At 33.2% G+C, this 23,155-nt stretch overlaps 1 protein-coding gene across 4 annotated transcripts in view; it reads right to left on the bottom strand.

Annotated features, from left to right (window-relative positions):
• Nucleotides 1-23,155, bottom strand: part of Tank (TRAF family member associated NFKB activator) — a 98,075-nt gene that overhangs the window by 7,917 nt on the left and 67,003 nt on the right. For all 4 annotated transcript variants that reach the window (XM_063259154.1, XM_063259153.1, XM_063259155.1 and 1 more), the window contains 2 exons: nucleotides 2,827-2,903; nucleotides 2,129-2,244 (listed from right to left, as the gene is read on the bottom strand). In XM_063259154.1, coding sequence (XP_063115224.1) covers nucleotides 2,129-2,244; nucleotides 2,827-2,903 — 193 coding nt within the window. The remainder of the gene's footprint in view (nucleotides 1-2,128; nucleotides 2,245-2,826; nucleotides 2,904-23,155) is intronic.

The following is a 23,155-nucleotide window of genomic DNA, read 5'->3' as shown; positions in this document are numbered from 1 at the left end:
TGACACCATACTGAAAAAAGATTAGGTGAGCAAACAGCTTTATATTTGTATATTTCAAAAATACTTATTTTTGCAAGGAAAACAAGATGAGAAACAATTTTAGATTTCCAAATTTAGACTATTTCTCAGTTTCTTTACAGTGAATAATGACAAAGCAAAAAGATTTGATGGCTGTTTGCAATCCCTAATCCTATATTCTGTCTTAATAGTCAATGAAATGAGACCTTTCTTTGGGATCAAATAGTGCTTTTCTCCAGAAGACATACTGGCTAAAACACATACTTCTATCTGTAACCCTTCTCAAGGCTATTGCCACATAGGGATGAGTAGAAAAAAATAAAATATTAAAGGAAATTATAATTTTACTAACTCAACATTTTAAAATTAATATTTGGTTCTTTAAAAGCAGAAGTCAAATTTTAATTACAAAATAGGAACAATAATTGTTATATTGTTTCTATACATATTATGCATATAATATACAAAACAGTTTCTTTATATTTCTATTCAATGTAGCATACATACTTGGGAACCCTGTATAGGCATCTTTCTCCAAAATATTTTTTTCTTTCTTTTCCCTTTTGATCTGCTACTATCAGGGCATAATATTTGGTATTTTGGTCTCTGGATAGAGCAAAACTTCACTGAAATCTGTAGAACAGCATATCCACAATATTTCATGAACAATGTAATATTATTTGTGACACAGTTCATATAAAGCATAAGAATAATGTTAAGAAGCAGTTTTAGGGGGAAAGAAATTGAAGTTAAACACCCAGCGTTCTAGTTGACAGATAAATACTCAGATTCAGATCTGTGCAATTTAAACATGGTCAAAGTATTAAGCCATTGATAATGGGGTATGTTCTCTGTATAACAAAGGATGTATCACCATTACAATGTTTTGATAAGATGTTGATGTTCAAAAAGCATGCTTATGAATTCGAGGCTATAGCTAACATATTTTAAATAAAAATATTTACTTCAGACACAGTATCTTTACTCTGTAAAAATGATCTATTTTTCTTGAAAATGACAACAATTTAGATGGAGAAATTAAGCAGTCTTTTGAGACAAGGTAGAGGAATGTAAAGGGAAGGAACAAATTGTGCCTGTTTAAAAAAATTATTTTGTTTCTTTCTTACTTCATTGTATAACTTCACCAAAAGCAAGGTGATAGATGCAAAAAGTGAATTTACACCCTACAGTGATTTTTACACAGCTCAGATGTAAGAGCTGTAAGAAATGAAAAGTGATTTTTAAATAAAGGGGTGCTAATCATCACTGCTGCAGTCTCCCTCAAGAGTGAAAGCTGTACATCACATCGCTTGGGAATTATCAGCATATTAGCTCAAATCACAAGGGTAAAGGAGAATTTATCAATAGAAATGATCAATTTACTTTCTTTTTGTCTTTGGATGTCCCTCACTGCCAGACTTAATCCTTGGTATTTTGCTATTAATACCTAACAACTGTCACAAACACCAGGAAGCCTGTCTGAGATTTTAGAGAAGGATAGAGCTTTTAAAGAACATATTGCGACACATGTGAAATACATGTCACTTCTAAGTTGTATTTTATACTAAATTTGTATTTTGTGCCTCCAACAGAACTGGTACTCAGGAAATGTACATGCTATATTTTTATTCTTGAGGCAAATGATCAGAAAAAAACCTGTAACATTCAACGAAATTTCAGGCAGAAGGTAAAAGCAAACCTGATGTTATACTTTTAGTTAATTCACATGATAGTGTTACTTCAAGGTTACTTAGTAACGTAGGATTTAATATTTAATATGATCCCCAAAAAGCAATTTAAAAGTCTAGGAGACATATACTATACTCACTTTGTAGTTTTTCAAAATGGGACTTCCCATTAAGTTGAATAGAAATTAGGTTATCCAGTTCAATCGATATGCACACTACCACATAAATGAAAACAGAGAAAAAGCCAGGAACTACATAATGTAGTATCTTACAGAACTTAAAACACCACATACTACTCAAATATGAGTGGTCGAGGGACATGATGCAGATATTTAATACTATTTATAAGCATTTAGAAATATTTTATGCTCAAGCAAATGAATTTCAACAAATAAAATAACTTAAGTTACATAAAATCTTACCAGTTGCAACGTCTGGTATATTAAGTTTGCTTAAGTGGTCCTTCTGTGCTTTTGCTAGCACACATATTCTATGAAATTCTTCTTTCAGGTCCCAGAAAGTCTTCTCTAAATTATCCCTAAAAAACAACAGCAAAAAATCAGTATTTTAAAATATAAGGTTATAACCAATCATTAACCAGGCTAAGTAACTAGAAAATGTCTCCCAAACAACTCAATGTTTGGAAAGCCAGGCGCAGGGTAAGTAATGAACTAAAAGTTCTAATACATAAATGTAGTGTAGACTTGTATATCTACAAATCATGTATCAGAGTGATACTATTGTCTTATCCTCACATTAAAAACTTTAATGCATTGATGTTTGTTCTCTAAAACATAAACAGAATATTAACTATTGAAAGGTTTACATTATGATTCACAAATAAAAATAATACAGCCTGTCATATGTGGTCTATTAAAATAACTAAGATTTACAAAATTCAGCTTTTACTTCCAGCACTGCTATATTGTAACCCTATAACTTATGTAGGTCATTTTAATATGTAGGAGCTTTGGTTTGGTCTCTTCCAGTTGTAAAAGAGACAGCTTTTTTACAGTTCCTAAAAGTGAAAACTATGTAAATATAAAATACTGTATATTTTAATATTTGTAATCTAAGAGTCAGAAAAACAAAACAAAACAAAACAAGAATATAAAACTACCTTTCTTGGGTTAAAGGAATGCCAGGACTCCTTGATGAAGTTTCTTTTCTAGGGGAAGAAATGTCTTGTCTTCTGACCTTAAAAGATACAAAAGTGACTATATTTAAGTTGCTTCCAAACTCAAATGAGATTCGGTTAACAGAAACAATGGAAAACTTGCTCTTCAATGAAAAACAAACTGAGTCACTACAGTAGATTACATAATGTACAATGTTTTTTAAAAAATGAGATCAAGGTAAAAGCATAATGAAAATAGGAAGTATGAAAATATAAAGCATTTTTGCTAAATTCTTCAATTACTATTTCTAGTACTGATATATGAGGAATTTCTTAAATTCATATTGACCAAAATTGCTACCAAGTACCTCATATGATTAGAAATTCAGGCAAAAAGCTATGCTAGGTCTTCTAATATTCACTAGTAACAGTCTTTATATTTAAATCAATTATCTTTGACTTTCGTGATAGATTCTTTTCTACAGAATGCTGCTGTAAAAAGGGAAAGAAAACCAAGTTACAAGTCCTTATTATTATTTAACAAGTATTTAAACGTCTATAAAGATAATGCAATTATGTGTTTAAACTGCTTCAACACAAGTTCTTGCCTTTCACTCCCACCCTGTGGCCCACACTGGTATTACATTTATTCTGACATTTAAAAATCAACATTAAACAACATGTTGTAATAATCTATTACAAGGTTCTGATTTAAAAAAATCTTTACTTATATCTAGAAATCTCTGTGTATTTCCTGAAGTTATACACTGGCAAGTTCTGAGACCTGAAGTCTCAATATTATACAACTGTAATTTGTAATTTAGAGTACATCTCTTTAATTTTGCCTTTTAAGCTTGTTTTAATTTTTTAGATGTCTTATTTGTTCTTTAAAATAAAGACAATTTTAGTTTGGTTTTCTTAAAATTAATATATTCTTCGGTTTATTTAATTTACTGCTCTAATTTCCATCTTTTCTATATAAATATTCAGAATATTACTGGCAGTGGGTCAGTAATTAGAAAAATAAGATATTGGCAATTCAAACAATCTGTGATTTTATGTATCATGAGCTTGATGCAAATAAGACCGTTCTGCTGCTACATACTGTTCGACGAACATGTAGGCCACGTCTTCTAGACTAAAGGTGCCTTACTGTACTCTGTAAGGCAGTCAGTCATAGCAGAAGACATTTACAGGTTGTTTTTCAAAGTGATAGATGAGGTTTTTCTTTGATATTCTGTACAGTCAGCAGTCGCAACGCATTTTAGTGTACACAAGAAGACAGACAACATTTTAAAGCCAGCCAGTCATTCAGGACACTTCAACAAAACAAACTTTAGGAAAGATTATATTATGAACCCTACATCAAAACCAGAGAAGAGATAAACAAAAACATCAGGTAATTTAATGATAAATTATAAAATATATGATTACATTAAATGAAATGACTTCCTTTTAAAAATTGCTACTAAAAATTCTCTGTATTATTTTTTAGGAGCTTGAAACAGCCAAAAAGTACTTTATAATTTTAGTCTAAAACTGAAAATCAATTACAGAGAGTGGTAAAACACAACATTGTAGTTTCTGAAGTTGTGATTTTGACATAAACTACAAATACTTTTGAGATGAAGGAATCATTTAAAACTAATGCAAAAAAGAGAATTGAAGGAAAAGATAGGGAAAATTGATAAGCTTTTGTTTATTTTAGTAAATAACTGATGAAAATTTCTGTGGTATTTAAATTTGCTAACTGGTGGGTAGATGTGTCTCAAAAGATTCTTAGACTGGCAAGAGGTAAAGAAAGAGTCATTAAAGAATTTCTATGAAGTATCTAAACTAAGTTCCTCGTTTCTTTAGAGTGAAGAATACAGCTTTACTGACACTAATTTTTATTCTTATTGCTTAAGAAAAGCACTACTGGATATATTAAACAATATACTATCATTTATACCAAGTAAATCTGTTAGCATATTTGAAATGAAAATTCTGAGCCTCCAGTGTCCAAGCAAAAATTGCTAATAGAAATCTTTTAACATGTTAATTGGAAAAGAAAAAAGGTAAGTAGCTTTCTGACAGATGTTCTAAAGTAGGATTTAGTTAGTATGAGTACAGCATGTTAATTATGATTTTTGATTGGCACAATTTACTAAAGACAATCATTTATTTTTCAAAGAATTTAGGATTAATGTAGTCAATAGTAACTGCAACACTTTTACTAGAAATTCAGACTTTCTTTTTAATGCCTAACTATTTTACTCAATGAAGATTACAGGTTTGTTGAGCATCCTAGAGAGGAAATAAACATTAGAGATCACTTGTATTTTTCTTGTGATTCTCAAATATCATCCAAGTGAAGCTTGTACTTCAGGAACATGCAGTTACTGTAATTTCAAATAAAAAAGAAAGGGAATCAACATTTTAGTTTTAAACTCAACAAATGAATTTATTTTGAGGTACTAAGACTTAAAATACTTAATTGTAAATTGTTCCAAGGACTAGTTTGGAAGTGTGGAACTTGTGTACTGATTGCTGAAATAAGTTTCACATGATATGTACTCTTTCAATGTGGCTCTTGGTAAGCCATTCAACCAAATCCATTAAGATAAGCCCATCTGAAATAGTTGGAAGACATTGTAAAATGTTTCCAAAAAATTTTCTCTGAAGTGAATTCACAGAATTTTAATTTAGCATGGATTAAGTTTCTCATAAATGGGTACTAAACAAAAATATATATGTTCAAGGCCAGTTGAGTAGGTGATGTTATTTAAGAAAAAAAAAGATGCTCATATCTCAGTTCAAAATCAGGTCTATCTTAATGCAAAAATACGGGAAAAATGAGCGGGGAATGAAGTTTAGTGGTATGGTTTACACCTAGCATGCATAGGCCCTGGTTTGATCCCTAGCAAAACACACACACACACACACACACACACACACACACACACACACACACAGTTTTAGTTTTACCTTCCAGGATGTGTTAGCCATCAATCTTTTAAAGAAAGATATGTATATTTTTCTTAACCCTTGTCTTTGTTGTAGTTGGTATTAAAAGTGGAAGTGTTTTCTGTCTTTTATATAAAATAATTCAAAAAATACAGAAAATGAAAAGTTTTCATTTGCAATTACACTTCTCTTACAAATTTTAACAATCTTATAAAATTAGACTTATTTATGGAACTTTAAAGACGACAGTGACGTAACTCAATGTAACGTAGATTCTTTCATATATACGAAAATGAAATTTTAAAAAGCTTATTTTTATTTATTTTTGTATTGATGGGGACAGATCTCAAGGCCCAGGCAAGTGCTTTATCTGAGCCCTAAAAGAGCAATTTTAAAAAAGTAAGTAAGTTCTCAATGATACACATTTGAATTGCAGTAGCAATATCTACCATACTAAAAACTCTCTAAAACTGGAGTTGAGATTCTGGAATGCAAAAGGAGTTTTTTAAGTGGCTTAGTCAACTATGTGTAGCTAATATACTATTTAGTTTCTGGGTAAAGCTTAACAGAATTATACTTTCAAAACAGGGAAGAACGTATGCTCCGATTTTCAACAATGTAAATCAAGGTAAGACGTGATGGACTGGTAAAGAGGGTATAAACTGAACAGCTTTAAGAAAGTTTGATACAATTCATTCCAGAAAAAGGAGTAGAAAGAGACTGAAAACAAGGATTCACTTATCAGATGGATTTTTGAAACTTAAGAATGAGATAGCAAAGGACAAACTGAGGTTGAAATGTTTCCTTGCCAGTTTTAGATATACTGAGACAAAAGATGTTACAGTGAAGTCAAGCATTGGATTTGGTTGAACTAAGGAGAAAGTAAAAAAAGAAGATTAAGGTAAAAAAACGGGACCAGAAAAAAAATCTACAAAAAGAAAACTGAGAATATAAAATATAGTAAAATAAGTCTGAAAGCAGTAAGAAAAAAATTTTATTTAATCTGTAAGAATTTAATGGACATGTGAAATCTGTTTCTTTCACCCTCATTAACATTCCTGAAAATCTAGCAAAGCAATGGGAACAAAATCATAGGAGACTTGTCTGTTCTGCATGACGTGTGCTAGGCAAACCCACTGCCAGCATGGGAACAACTCCAGGGCAAAATGGGAACCATCCCAGAGTTCTGAAGGAAGTGGCAAGAAAATAAACAATATAAAAATAAAATTAAACACCCCAATTACTTCCAAGTTCTTTACAGGGTTCTAGTTTAATGTAAAGCCCCCCATCTATCAATTCAATGCTACCACAGGAATATATATTCTTTAAATAATACTTTTCTATCCTCTGTCTTTTAAGTCTTTTGCCATGTATTAGGAATCTTCTGTATATATCCTTCTAAATTTATTTTATTTTTCTTTCTTTTTGAGACATTTTTCTACATAGCTCAGACAAGACTTGAACTCACTATGTAGCCCAGGCTGGCCTCAAATTCACAGCAATTCTCTTGTTTTAGACTCTCAAGTTCTAGAATTATAGCATGTGCCACCACATTTGAGCTGAATGTATTTCCTTATGGTATAAAAATACTTAATTTTGAGGGTAACTTCTTACAAAAAACAGAAACTATACAACTTAAATGAGCAAGTTTTCTCATACTCCCTTTACACTACCCCCAAAACTACATTTTAAATAAACTGATTTGGGGAAACTCCTTTTTTTTAATCCATCAATGTAATGTTAATCTACCACATTGATGAATACAAGATGTCTTCTTAAAAAGTTATTATTTTAGCAACTTGCATGCATTAACTTGATCCATATAATCTTATGTATTAAGTAAAGATTAAAAATTTGTTTGAAAACGTTATTTTAGAGAAATCAAATAATTTGGCTAAAGTGCAGGAGATGAAATGGCTGTGACTGTAATACAAATCTTTACGGTAGCACTAACATATTGTACCCAAAGCAAAATAATTCTAAGAATTGTCTGTTGCACAATGAAAAATACACAGTATTTCTCATTGAGTAGTTAAATGGGAAATTTTTATATTTAAATATTGCCTGGTGCCAGGCATGGTGGCACATGGCAATAATCCCAGCACTTCAGAGGCAGAGGCAGGAGGATCACTGTTACTTTAAGGCCAGCTTGGACCTCAGAGTGAACTCAAGGCCTGCCTGAACTACACAGCATGATCCCCTAAAAGGAAAAGAAAAAAAAAAAAATATATATATATATATATATACATATATATATATATTGCATAGGGTAGGTGGGAGGGCTCTGTTATGGCTTTTTTTGTGTGTGTGGTACTCAAGGATGTACAAATATAAATTTACATCCAAAAATAAGACTTGCTTGAGTCCTGTGAAACCAGTTCACCTACTGACATAAGCAAACTAATATTAGTTTCTTGGTCAAACTTTCAGAGTTTATTTCTCAAATTTGGTACAAAAGTTAAACATTTGACGAAGTGTGAAGATGCAGAATCTTACTGCTAATTATGTTCTCATTCAAAACTCTATCTCCCCAGCTGTTAGCAGAGGACTACACAAAGTTATAGTAGCTGATAAAGTTTTTGATGATTTCAATATCTGATTTTATCTCAGGATTGGTAGCTGTATCACATTTTCTGGGTTCTTTGTATATTTAATACCATATCCTGAACACTGTGAATATTATCTTATGGAGATGTTAGTTACATGGTGCTGAAGAATTTTTGTTTTTACAGCTAGTTAACTTAGCTGACTCCACACTGTCACGTCCACGGAGAGCAGTAGCTAAAATCTCAGTTCAATTCGTTAAGCCTTAATTATGAAGTATTTCAGTTAGTCAAGCTACCTTGAGGATAGCCAAAGATTTAGAGTGAGTTTAAATGCAGAGTTTAGGGTTTTTCTTCTCTGTTTCTTATTTCACTCTTTAGTGGCTATAGGAACTTCAGTCTCATTCTCCTTCCTGTTCTATTAGCCAGAATGACAGTAGGCTTTCTGCTAAATTTCAGCCACTACTGGGCCTCTACTGTAACTGTGGCCACCATACGGACAAAACCACAGAAAACTGGAAATTCACTTTTTTATCCAATGACTTGATTCATATTTTTTGATTAAGCTCTAAAATATCCAAAGTTTAATCTCTAAGTTCTTCAGGTAGTAGTTGTCTAGAATTTGTAACATACCTGTAGAGGATTGATTTGTTAGGTGTTCACTTCTCCACAATGGGAGCTGAACTCCTAAAGTATGGTTTTTTTTTTTTTTTTAAATTTTTAAATCCTTCTATTCTTTTGAAATTTCAGAACATTTCCTAAAGCTGTCTTATATACTAATATAATGATCTTTTAAAGCTGTCATCCTGCTTAACCAAGCATCTCAGTTTTTAGCATTTCATACAACTGGTCAGCTTCATCCTTGAAACTTTCTGGTTATCAGAATAATATAACACTTCTCAAGTTTCTCTGATCTCTTTTTCCTAGTTTACAAATTTAAGCATTTTCTAACATTGAGACCTAGGTACACTACTCTTCCCTCATTACAGAACCTTCTTTAGTTATATCATTCATTCTTAACTCTATTGAATAGTCAGCTCCTAACCTCTTTTACCTGCAGGCCCAGTTTCTCTCTTTTAATAGTCATTCTCAAATTTCAACCTGTCCAATTCATGTTCAGTGTTCTGGTGTCTATTCCAGAGTGTTATATTTTACTTTGCTTTTTCCTAGGATCAAATAGACTCTCTTTTTCCCACCTTTTATTAGTACATTTGCAGTACATAATGATTATATTCCTTGCAGTTGCTAAGTGTGAATAACGTATCTTAACTTTTTAATCCCTTTCTTCTCCCTTTTCCCTGTCTCTTAATTCTCTTACCATCTGAGACAGATCTTTCTCCATATTTTCTGCTACACATCTTTTATTGTGCTCTTTGTATTCTGGGTTTCTCATATAAAAGAATCCCTGTGATATGTAAGTTTGTATGTCTGATTTATTTCCCTTAATAATATGATTTGAAGATGTACCTATTTTTCTATGAATAATTCAAATTGATCTTTCTTTTTGGCAGAGTAATACTTCACTATGTGTACCACATTTTAAAAATCCATAGACCATTTTTCATCAAATTTAGTTCATACTTTTATTTTCACTTTTAACATAAGGCTATTTCCCTTAGCATAAAACAAAACAGGGTAGGAGAAATCATAAAGAAACTGAGATTAGGCTTTTCTAAAATAGAAAAGTACAAAATAAATTGTAGTTCAATAAATGAACTAAACCAACTTTATTTTCTTCATGCCAAAAGGAGTGGACATTTATCAAAAAAGGAGCAGGGGACTTTCAGGTTCAGCTTTGTACAAAAATTATCACTTTGTCGTAAAGACAAGACAAAAAGCTAGAGCTGGGGATGAGAATGAGGATTGTCAGGCTGGAACACAAAGAGGAGAGGAGAAAGAATACTGAATTAGCAGCCACACACAGAAAAGGAGATCTATTGTGGCAGTTTGGTCACCCAGCAGGAAATATAATACAAGTTGGTGGCCTCCTGAGGTACTATTAAGATGAAATACAGAAGGAAACATGCTATCCTTAATGTTAAATAGTGAAAAGCAATTGAGGATAGAAGTAACAATAGGTAAACCCATCAGACATTGAATTTTTAGGAGTGAAACTGAGTTGGAAGGGAAAAAACTATATTATCCCTGATAAATACCATGAGAAAGATAAAACAAAAGGTATCTGTCTCAGCATTATTTTGTTTACAAAAGAGACTTATTATATGAGAAAAAAAGGTCAACAAGTAAAATTTGTGGGAACTACTCTGTATTTCTTTTATTGAACTTTTGGATACATGTGTATGTACACATATATGAAGACAACTATATGGAAAGATGACTGGCAAAGAAAAAATCTTTTAGGGTAAAAACTTTTATAACATAGTAAGTCTGCTTAAGCATTCAGAGTCTATAAGGTATTAGGGGCAAGTGAAAAATTAGATGTGCCTTCCTCTCTTCCACCCCCAAATTCTAGCAATATTTTTGAAGGGATTACAAATCTAGTAAGAGGATATTAAAATATATGGTTAGTATAAAGTGTTAGATAAAGATCCTTTGGCTTAACAAAGCTAGGTAGCATTCTTACTTTGACTTCAGATTCTACATATATTCTTGTGCTTTTAAAAACCTCACAGAGTAGACAGTACACAGCATTTCACAAGACCAAGGTTTTGTGGAGCCTACTAGGAAATGCATGAAGCAGGTCAATGTTACAATCTTTTTTTCTCTTGTCTCCCTCTGTCCTTCCCTCTCTTTCTTCTTTTGTGGTACTGAGGGTCAAATCCAATGTCTAGGGGCTTGTTAAGCAGGTGCTTTTCAATGGAGTTATATCCCTACCTCCACACTGCCAGTGGTTTCAAGATATGGTCCAGGACCACTGAAATCCCAAGATCCTTTTAAGGAATCTACAGCTGGGAGACGGGTATCTGAAATCGCCCCTGATTGTCCCTGCACATTTCTGCTGCATATGTCAAGAATTCAAGACTCTGATTATTCTTTACTTGGACACTTCTCAGGGTTGTGCTTGCAGAGAGCAAACTTACAACATCTTTTAAGTAATGTCTTCTTGGGTCAAAGAACAATTTTACTTGCTGCTGGCGATAAAATGAAGGGTTTGCCCACCTCCATTAATGTAACCCACTGCATGTACAGGAATCCATTCAGATTTGTGTCATGGCTTTGGTGGAAACAAGCCAAACAGGATGTTCTTGCTTACTATTCTGTGACTAATATGAAGGTCCCTTTTCTCTGATCCAGTCTGTTTTCCTCCAGCATCCATGGAAAAGTAACCGATAACTTACATATTGGTAAGTAAGGTAAAATAAAGTCCCTGACTTTGACATTCATGAATGCAACTATATTCATAATAATATTAAGATATTATTTACATTTTTTACTGTACTGGAATTTACATTGATAATGCAAAGCAAAAGTGAGTAAAACTATTTGGTGGTGGGACATTACAAAGGTCATCCATGATGCCCAACTGTATTTGAGGTATTTTTCAGTTCCACATGCTCAGTAGAAAGAAAAGCAAATGAACAGACCAGTTTCATTTACGAATGTACTTAATAAAGTAGTAAACCTATTTTTTGTGAATTTCTATTTCAAATAATATTTAGAAAAATATTCCCTGTTACAAAAAACTTAAAAGTATGCACAAAAAACTGCTGCTACATACTACAGTACAATGGGTGTTTTAGGCAAATGTTTTCTTTTGCAAGCTGAACTAGTCACTTTTTAAATAGAATGCCATTGTCACTTGAAAGAATGACTGACATGCAGGCTACAGTTATTCAGACACTTTTCTCAAAAGGAAATGAAGTTAGCCTGTCACTTTAGGGAAAACAAGTGACAAGATTTGTTGCCAATGAGAAAATCTGAACTTTCAAGTGAAAATTAAGATTTTGGAAAACGTGTACCTATCACAGAAAGCTTGACAGTTGCCCAATACATCAAGACTTTTCGGATGAAATCAGTGATGATGTTACATGTGATTTTAAAATATTATATAATGAAGTGAGTCAACACTTGGAAGACCTACAATCTGTGTAACTCAGTGAACCAGTATTTTCCAAATGACCAATATGTTATAGTCATTTAAATGATTGATACACCATTTAAATTACATACTATTAAAAGACACATTCAATGTACAAGACAGGCTGATAAAAATGTTCACTGATAGGATTTTTAGATGCAGTTAACATTTAAAAAATAAACACTTAGCAAGTTTTGGTGTATTATCAAAGAATATCCACAACTGCTAAAAAGGCTTCTTTTTCCCAATTACATTATCTACGGCTGAATTTTTGTCATATAATCAAGAAAGAAAAGGAAAAAAACCCACAACAAACTGAAATACAAAAGTATTCACAGCACTGAAAAATAGTCTTCCAAACATATTTTCAGAATTTTTAAGAAAGCCAGATTATACTATTACAGGAAGAAAAACGACACTGTTTGGTGGAGGTGGTGATGGGGGTATTCTTTACCTGCTGGATATAATGTTCTTTACTTGTATTACTCAAGAGAAATCAAGTTGGGTAGAATACACAAATCCTATTTTGTGGACTTTGAAGATTAAAAAAAAGGAAAATGTGAAAACGGAACGAGGAGGGGAATGTAGTGATACTTCAATTTGTGTAGAAGTTAGGAAAGATAATTTAAAAAGTGAAAGGACACTTCTCATTTTCTTCTCTTCCCAATGTTTATAGTATTACAGCAAGGTAAAAATCCCAAAATGATGTAATGAATTTAAAAAACATGGGCCCATCACAAGAAAGGGTAAGATTAATTAGTTCAATTTTAGAAACAAAATTTCTGCAAGAAAAATTTCAGTGTGAATACTAAAATGCTTTGGATATCAGTATATCTTTTTCTTATAGTTTGTTACCTTTATTATATCACTTTGGCAAGAACTGGGAACTTTAATGAAAGAACTGGATGAAGCCAGTTTTTCCTTGTAATTAATACTCTTCTAGAGTTTATAAACAAAAATTAGTCTTTAAAGAGGAGTAACACAGAAGTGTCCATACAGGCTCTAGATACAAAAACGAGACAATGGGACATTTGCTCTGAGAAGGTGAGGATCCTCCAAGGTGTTTCCCATAAAAATGTATTTCTCGCCAGTTCTCCAGAACCTCCAGCTGATATGTACCAATGTCTTTTTCCTTTTTATCGGTACCAGGGATCGAACTCACGACTGCCTGCTTGCAAGGCAGGCGCTTATGCCACTGAGCTAAATCCCCAGCCCCATATAATCACCACTTCTGCCTAATGAAAGTTGAAAAGAATAGATCGTTAAAGGAGTATAGGACTTTTTTTTTTAAAGGTAAGGAGTTTAAGTAGTCAAATTTATTTTAAATCCTTCTTAGAAAAGGTATTTAGACAATATAAATAGAAATTCCTATAGAAATCACTTGGTAGTTAAACATCTTGATTAAAGGTCTAATTTTTATTTTTATTTTTTAATATTTTAAAATTTTACTTTAAAGAGAATAAAACCAAACCAAACAAAACACAATAAAGCAAATTAGAACAGAACATTGTAAGTGATGTACAACTTCAAACAAGACAATAGGAAATCAACAATTGCTACCATACTGTCTTTTGTTTTCTTTAAAATAGCTGTCCATATCTTTGCAAATAATAAAATCAAAACAAAACAGAAAAAAACCAATTAAAACAAAAAATGAAAGGATTACAGGACTTCAAAACAAAATAACAGGAAATCAACAATGGCTACCATGTCTCGTTTTCTTTAAAACAGCTGGCCACATTTTCACACATAATCAAATCAAATCAAATCAAAACGAAAGAATGAAAGCATTACAGGACTTCAAAACAAGATAATAGGAAATCAACAACGATTATCATAATATATCCAGTTATCTTCAAAACAGCTGTCCATACCATCAGGCACAGTAAAATCCAACAAAACAAGGCAGAATAAAACCAAACCTAATAAAATTATTAAAATAATATAAGAATTCAAAACAAGATAATACAAAATTAACAGTTTCCCTTTCTATCATTTTCATAGTATGTACTGAACTTTTTTGGATTCCACTAACTCCTTCAGTTTTTTATGCTAGGGAGATAACTTAGTGTTCACTAATATGAATCCCAACCATTTCACCCATAACCATGATCTCCAGTTGCATTTATTTACCTACAAGAGCAATGAGATTATGCTTACTTCATAGCTAAGTAGCTTTCCACTGTATGAAAATACCGTATCTTTTTTAATTCATTCTGCAGCTGAAGGGCAAGTTACACTTGCTTTTTGCTGGTTTCCTGTCACATCAATTTTGAAAGATAGTTTTTCAGGGTACATCAATCTGGGTTGGAAGTTGTTTTCTTTCATTTGAAACATTTCACTCCAAACTCTTCTTGACTTGATGGTTTGTGTTGACAAGTCTGCTGTGACTCTGATGGTTTTTCCTTTATAGGTGATATTTATTTTTCTTTTAACAGCTTTTAATATTTTGTTCTTGTGCTCAATTTCTGGGATCTTATTATATGTCTGGATATTGATTTATTTTGGTTATGGCTAGTTGGAGTTCTATATGCTTTGCTCATGCGTATGCCAGATCCTCTTCCCATGTTTGGTAGGTTTTCTGCTATTACTTCTGCAAACAGTCTTTTTTATGTCATTTGTGTTAACTCCTGTTTTGCTGATACCTAGCATTCTTAAATTACTTTTCCTTGCATTGTCTTGCAGCCTATGAGTTGTTTTTTCCTAGTTCCTTGTTACTTTCAAGAGATCTTTCTTTTTGCAATTGCTACCTATGATCCTTTCTTCAAATCAGAAAATCTATCTTCAGTCTCTTTCAAGTTTTGCCAGCTTTCAGTTGACTTTTCAATTTCCTGAGTCTTTGACTGTTTAATGCATTGTAATTCCTTCCTATATTGTTCATTCAAGGTTTCCATCATTTTCCTATGCTCCTCTTTTTCATCTATGTCTTCTTCAGATATGCTCAGCAATTCTTTCATTATATTTGATTTCTTCATTTACCTGAGATATTATTTCTGATCTGATTACTTTTAGTCTCATGAAGTTGTTGCTTTACTTCAGCTGCTATCTTCTCAGAGATTTCAGGTTTTTGACTTCCATTTTCTTCCAAGTCTATGCCTCGCAAACTTGTTCTGTGTGGGGTGGAAGTCTAAGATTGCCTTTTGCTACTTTATCTTTACGTTTTCCTGGGTTCCTCCAACAAGCTGGTTGTGGGGTCCCAGGCACATCCCATGTTAGATGACCCTCCGTGGTGTAGAGGAACCGGCCATGCACCTGGGTTTCTCTGAACCCAGGTTCCCAGGGAGGTAGTAGGGGTATGGGGTGGGCTTCTCTAGACCCTGCAGCTACACTGAAGCCAGGAGTGCATGGTGGTGTGTGCCACTTCTTCTCTCAGTCTGTGTGTCTACACTGGCACTCTCCTGATGGTGGCAGGCACACAGTTGTGTGTTTGTCTGATTCTCCTGGTGGGCACTGGCTGCGTGAAGGAAGCAGGAGTCTCCAATGGCCGTATGAAGATGCATGGGGCTTATCTAGCTGTTTCTCCATGCCTATGCTAGTTACTGAAGCAAGGCAAGCTTTCCAGGGCCAGTGGTGGCAACAGGTTCGCAGGGGAGGGTCTGGCTGTGTCTCCCGGCCCATGCTGGCTGCCTGCCAAGGCCTAACTTTTAACTTTCATTCAAATGATGAAAAACATTTATCATATACCTGTAATGTATCCTTTCTTAAAGCTTTTTAATGTGTATAAAACCAAGTAACTGGACAATATTTAGTAATTTAAATAAATATAGTTCAGAGACCTGCAACAGAAAAATGCCTCAAGTGTCCAGGGAAGTTATGAGGGCCCAAAACTAAGATGGAGGTCCCCAAGTAGAAGCTGCTCCAGAAGTCTAAGCTACAAGGATGAGAAACGACCCAAGACCTAGACCTCTGAGTATAGGATTTTAGGCTATAGAAAGGTCATAAAGTAGCACAGGGTTTAAGCATCACTAGCCAAACTGCCATGATAATAAAGTAACGGAAATACAAGGACAATCTTCTATGAAGCCATGATTATGTCACTTAAAATTGGTAATGGTAGGTCTGGGAACCAGTGGCATGCATGAGTTGCCGTCAGACTGCGAACAGCCAGACCCCAGCCTCTCCCCATGGGTCAGAACATTCGAGAACAAGAGGTAGAGAGAACAAGGCCATACCAGGAAGCAAGTCCAGTCTGAACTAACACCATATACAGGCTGCCGCCTGATTGGGAACAGCCAGATCCCATCCCCTTTCTGTCATGCAGGCCGGTAAACAAGAAATATCCCCACCATAAGTGACTGGCATATCTGGAGAAACACAGGCTCTGATGATAGCTATTGAGGTAAAATGCAATTGGATGCCTGTGGCGCTCTGATGTTTCACTAACATTGCAGGTCTAGGGACAGTGGAATGATCATAGGTTCAGAGGATAGTGGTATGTAGTGTGGATCTTCTTCTTAGGATTATAGTCATTATGATTGCTTATGGTCTTGCTTGGAGATCCTATATCATTTCCAATGTTTTGTTGGGTTCAGTTTTATTCTCTTTTGTTTTGTTTGATTATGTTAAATCCAATGGCAGGGAGCAGCTATTTTAAAGATAGCAAGATATATTATGGTAGCAATTTTGGATTTACTATTAGCTTGCTTTGAAGTCCTTTACTGCATTCATTGTTTTGTTTTTATTGTTTCTATTCTGTTCTGTTTGATTTTTTACTATGTCTAAAGTTATCTGCAGCTATTTTGAAGACATCAAAAGGCCTTATGGTAACTATTGTTGATTTTGTAATGTTTGAAGTCCTGTATTTCTTTCACTAGTTTGTTTTGATTGGTTTGTTTTATCTTCTTTAAAACAACAAAAAAAAATTGGTTATGGTAAATGATCCTTCTTATTCTAAACCCTCACTTTTAGCTTTTGGTATACAATATTCTCCAAAGTTATCTGAGGTAATTTTGGTTGTTGTCAGGCTGAGGATTTAGCTCAGCAGTGTAAGCACCTGCCTGGCAAGTACAAGGTCATGAGTTTGATCCCCAGTACCAACCCCCCAAAATTCAGTTTTGTCTAGAGACTATCTTTCCAATCAAAATTTTACAAGAAGTTTTAAGTTCATATCATGCTCACATAACCAAAATATAGCTAAATAAGAACATGTTAAGCTAACAACACTACAAGCAACTGAGTTAAATATGTATTACAGGTAGTCATACAGGGCTAGGCGCAAGGAGCCAGTATAGACCAGGTATTATGCAACCTAGGAGGAGACATACACCTCTGCTGTGGCAAGATCTCAAGATAAAAGACAAAATAAATGCAACCACACTCTTAACTATAAACATCAGGGATATTCTAAATAGGTATCAATCACCTTGAGGAAGCCAGAAGGAGCTACTAACCCGACCCATTGCCAGCAAAGAACCTATTCTGTATTCATGCCTCCTTGTTTTGTGACTTGCCTCCCCATCTGATCCTGATTTAATCAATTTTACCTGAGTAGTTACATTTGTAATCTTATTTGTTGACCATAGTTTTGTCCCACTTCATGCCCACCTGCCTTGTGAGTTCCCATTTTTCCCCACCTAACCTCCTGGTTTTGCTCTATAAAAATCACTAGAGAAGGCAGGGTTGTGGGCAATTTACTTAGGACCCTTTCTGTCTCTCTCACAGCTTTCTTTCTCTCAATAAATATATTCTGCTCTTAACCTACGCTGTTCCTAAAATTCATTCTTGAATGACCGTCTTACCAGACAGACATCTAGTAGGTTGGGAGTTTCATTTCTCTGTATCAATTGGAGGTTCCTTCAAGCTTCTGCGGAAGCCTACCATCAGCTCACTGCCATATGAGTTTGTTTGACAATTTTCCCTACTTGGACTAAATTTTGAGCCCCTATACAAACCTAACCACAGCTTACCAAAAATTTTAATTTTTAAATCGTTTCCATATATTTAATATGTGCCATAAAACTATAATTATAATTTCATCTTGCCATTTAATTATTCTTAATTACATAACAGGATTAAATAGGATACAATTTCCTATCCCATTGTTTTCTAATTGCTTTAAGTCTCCAATCTTTGTTTCTTCAACCAAACGATAGCTTCTCAAAGGCAATTGCTGCTAAGTCTTTTCTGTAATGTTTCAATGACTAGCAATGCTAAGCAAATAAAAGCTTAATAAACACTTCCTGTCTAAGTGATTGACAAATTTTTAGACATCAACTTTTTTGAACATGTCAGAATGTCTGTATTTACTTGCAATTGCCATGAACAGCATATCTTATTTCCGTAATGTTAGCAAGAATGGCAGCTCCACAGGTATATCATTCTTTGCTATTCTAAATCTACCAAATCTTTTTTGCTTTCTTCAGAGCTATTATACCTGCTGTTCTCATCAATGTTGCTACATCATAAATTTGTAAACTGGGTCATAAGTGTGTTTCAGTGACAACTGTGCAATATATTTTTAAGATTTTGGTTATCTCAGATGAAACAGACACATATAAGAATAAATTACAAATTTATATACAAAAATCAGAAGTGAAGCATAAAACCAGCTATTTGGATGAAAGCATATACAATTCTTGTTTAAACAGTTAAAAGTGCAATTAGATTTATACTATGTTTATCTCACATTTTGGATCCTAGAATCTGAAATAATTGCAATATTCAATAATGTCAAACTTTAATCATTAAAACAAGACTTTATGCAAAAAGAGAGGGACAGTATTTCTTTGTTCTCCAGTGATTGGTAGTTTTAGGTATATAACAAGAATTTAAATCACTTAATGAATAAAGAAAAAATAATTGCACAATACTATCAAATTCTTTTATGTGTTATATATTGCTTTGTATATATTTTTTTGCATTAAAGCACTCTACATTTTTCTGTTACTCCTTACAAAAAACAGAAAGTGGGACAGAAACATAATAGCAAATATTTTTGTGAAGCCTCAGACACCTAATATAAGATTTAGTTTAGCAAGTGAATTATCTCCCAGAAATAAATATAAAATTTCATTTCCAAAGATTTTAAAAATGATTCAGTATGTTACAATTCTGGTTTTTAAAAAATATAATTTAAAACTAAATTAAAGTAAAAAATTTGTTATTAAAGTAACTATCATTATGGACATGGGTTACTATTTCTGACAATAGTGTCCTACAAAGAAAAGACGAACAGTGCTTGTCAAAATAACATTTGTGTACATTTTGTGTAATTTGATTTCTTATCTATAAATAGTTTCTATTTTTAACAATGACTATAAAAAAAGACTTGAGTAATGCTAGGAATGGTGGCACACTCCTGTAATCCCTCCTACATTGAAGGCTGGGGCAGGAGGACTGCAAATTCAAGGCTAACCTGGGCAACTTAGTGAGACCCTGATTCAAAATAAGAAAATATAAAGAACGAGGGATGCAGAAGACTCCTGCGTTGAATCCTCAGAACCAAAAAATAAGCCAAACCCAAACAAACAGCCCCCTGTCGCCCCAAACTCCTAGGAAATAGTTCCTTAGTTCGCTAAGCACTGCTCATGTAATATTTCCCTCTGGAAAGTCTATATTCACATTAAGAATTTTAAAAATTGTTCTGATAAGCTGTATTTCTATCCTTCTACATTAATGACAAGATTTAAGAAATTCAATGTACCTTTTTTTTGGGGGGGTGCTAGGGATTGAATACATGATTCAACTGTAAATAGATTACCATGGGTCATCTAATAATATAGCTGTATTGTGTTGACCTCTTTAAGTTCCTTTAGAAGAAAAAAAAGCCTCTTGCATGTTTTTGTGTAGAATAACACAAACAGAAGTTGAACTATGAATTTTATTCTTAAGTAAAGCTTTTAACAAGGCTTCTTTTCCTTTCACATATCCCTTTTCCAGAACTCTGTATCTTTTTTCCCAAGGCAGCTACAATTGCCATTTGCCAAAATGTTCAAGAATCTTTTCCCTCTCAAAAATCCTAACAAAACAAAATCCTAAACAAAACCAACAGTCTAAAAAAAACCAATCATCAAATCACCCATCTATCAGAGGGAGGAGGGGACTGTGGGTGGTTAGTAGTAGCCTCCTTCTGTTACTGGTTCAAAGCATTTCCATTAACTGGAATTAGTACGGAAGCAAGGCTAATTAGGAATTAATTTTTAGAAACACTAATTTTTCTAAAGATGAATACTATTAAAGTATACTGAAGAGTAAAAAAAGTTATTTCATTACCTAATCATTTCTCTATGTCTTCTAGTTCTCATATATGTAGAGACACAGTTTTTAAAAAATAGTAACCAACCAAATGTGGGCTTTTTCACTTTAGAAAGAACCTAGTATAATAAAATATTAAAGTTCTTTAGGAAACGATTTCATCTGTATTATCAGTTGTAACCCATTAAGTATAGATCAACACATATGCCAATGGGAATGATGCCCATTTTAATTGCTTGATTGGCCAGCACTTTTTCTAAATTAGTCCTAAATTTTTAGATGGAATATACAGCTAGCTCTCAAGTAGCCAGTATGTTTAATTTACCCTTTACTTTAGAACATATTTTTTCTACCATAAATATAATGTATCCTTTAAGAATATGTTTCTTAGCTGGGTATGGTGGTACACACATGTTGTCTAGTACTCTGGTAGGCTGAGGCAAGAAGATCACAAGTTTGAGTCCAACCTGGGCAATTTAGTGACTTATAAGACCCTGCCTCATAATTTAAAAAATAAAAAATGGCTAGAGATATAGCTCAGTGTAAAGGTCCTGGATACAATCCCCAGTATTACCAAAAGAATGTATACGTATGTGTGTTTATATTTCTTTTTATACACTTAGCGTTCATTAGCACTTTGGACACAGATACACAAAGGAAGGAGAAAAAATGGAAATGTAAGGCAGTTTAAATTTTATTTTTATCAAATGATTACAGTACGAGAAGACTGAGTTGAGCCATTCAAATAATAAAAATGTGGTTCTCAGCTAGGTGTGGTGGCACAGGACTATAACCCCACCTCAGGACACCAGGCACAAGGATCAAAAGTTTCAGGCCAGCCTGGGTTACACAGAGAGTTCCATGCCAGACTGTACTACAAGCAAGACCCTCTCAAGAAAACAAAAATACAAAGAAATTAAAACACAAAGAAAACAAAACCCCATCAGCAAAATATTGATAACTAATGTATTTAGAAATCTATGAAACAGGAAAACTGTAATTATTTACTTATGTGTTCAATTGATGTCAGTCTATTTATAGTAATTCAATGACTTCATAACGTACCAACAAAACTATTAAAAAAAAAGTCAAAATCATTGTTTCTGAATTTTCTTCTTCTGCAAAATAAAGTTAACTGTATTCCAATTCCATGGTTTCTTGTGATTGCTTATAAGCATTTTTTATATAAACAGAAATTGGAATGGGGTGAATGAAAAAAACATTCAAATAAATAAAGATTTTATTTATTCTCCGTACTGGGACTCAAACTCAGGGACTCATGTATGCTGGCTAGCACTTTACCTCTGTGCTACATTCCCAGTCTCTAAATAATGGTTTTGAACAAAAAAATATGAACCAAGAAATACTGTAGAAAACTCATTTTGAAATCTTTAATTTTTGAAAAAGACTTCAAAATTAGATTTCTCAGACTTGATGCTAAATAACAAGATAGTCTTAGTTGTGGGATCTATTACTGAGTAGCCCTGAAAAATAAAACTAAAATTTCTTCTTTTATTTAGAATGAAATCTATATATAGCACTGCTGACCTAATTAATCTTGCTGATATTGAGTCCTTATACACTACTCACCTCATTTCATTTTAAAAATATTCTCTTGAAATGTATTAAATTTCAATGACCCAGGAAAACAAGAATAAGACACTACATACCTATGCTGAGCACATGCCTGAAATCCTAGTACTAGGGGAGCCTGAGCAACCTAGGTTGTCTTAAAAAAAAAAAAAAGGTTGGGAATATAACCTGGCTTCAATCCCCAGTAACCCCCCAGTAAATAATAATATACCTATATACTCACTTGCCAGATTTGACAAATGTAACAAATGTTATTCTTGCTATATTTGCTTTATTTTTTATAAAAGAAAAAGTTGCAGGTCCAATTGAAGCCTCCTTTATTCTTTTCTTAGACACTGTAACATTTATCCCCACACACTAGAAGTGATTATTGTTTCTAAAGAAAATATGCATCCTTTCTGTTCATTATTCATACACATTTACTATGTTTTCATAAATATTAATGTCATTACAACATGTTTTTAAATATTACATAAATTATGCCCATTTTATCATTTTGTAATTTCCATTTTTCTCTTAACAATGCCTTTGAAATATAAGTATTATTAGATTTGATATATAATAATTTATTTATTTTGAGCTGAGCATGGTGGTATACAACTGTAATCTCAGTGCCTGGGAAACTGAGGCAGAAAGATTACCACAATTTTAAGGTTTGCCGGGGTTACATAGTAAGCCAGTATTATATTAAGATCCTGTCTCAAAAAATAACAACAAGAATAGTTTTTTAAGTTTTTTCAAACTGCTTCTAAAGATGTATTATTCTGCTCTTGATAGATGTTTAAGTTGTTCCTAACCAATGTAGCATGAACATCCTTGTATATACCTCTTTGAAGATATAATTCTTTTTATATTGCTTCAATGAAGAGTTTTCCTTAATTAGGTGCAATTTCAATTTTGTGTCTTTTTTTTTTTTTTTTTAAAGGATAGCATTTTTCTACATTCAGAGTTCAGGCTGACCTAGTCTCACTATGTAGTTTAGGATGACCTCGAATTTGAAACTACCTTCGTGCTTTAG

This window comes from Cavia porcellus, unplaced genomic scaffold (genome assembly GCF_034190915.1).
Source record: "Cavia porcellus strain 051 isolate PalLab524CR breed Dunkin Hartley unplaced genomic scaffold, mCavPor4.1 scaffold_12, whole genome shotgun sequence".
NCBI classification, from domain to species: Eukaryota; Metazoa; Chordata; class Mammalia; order Rodentia; family Caviidae; genus Cavia; species Cavia porcellus.
The sequence above is the reverse complement of the archived record's forward strand: the minus strand, read 5'-3'. Positions and strand labels throughout refer to the sequence as shown.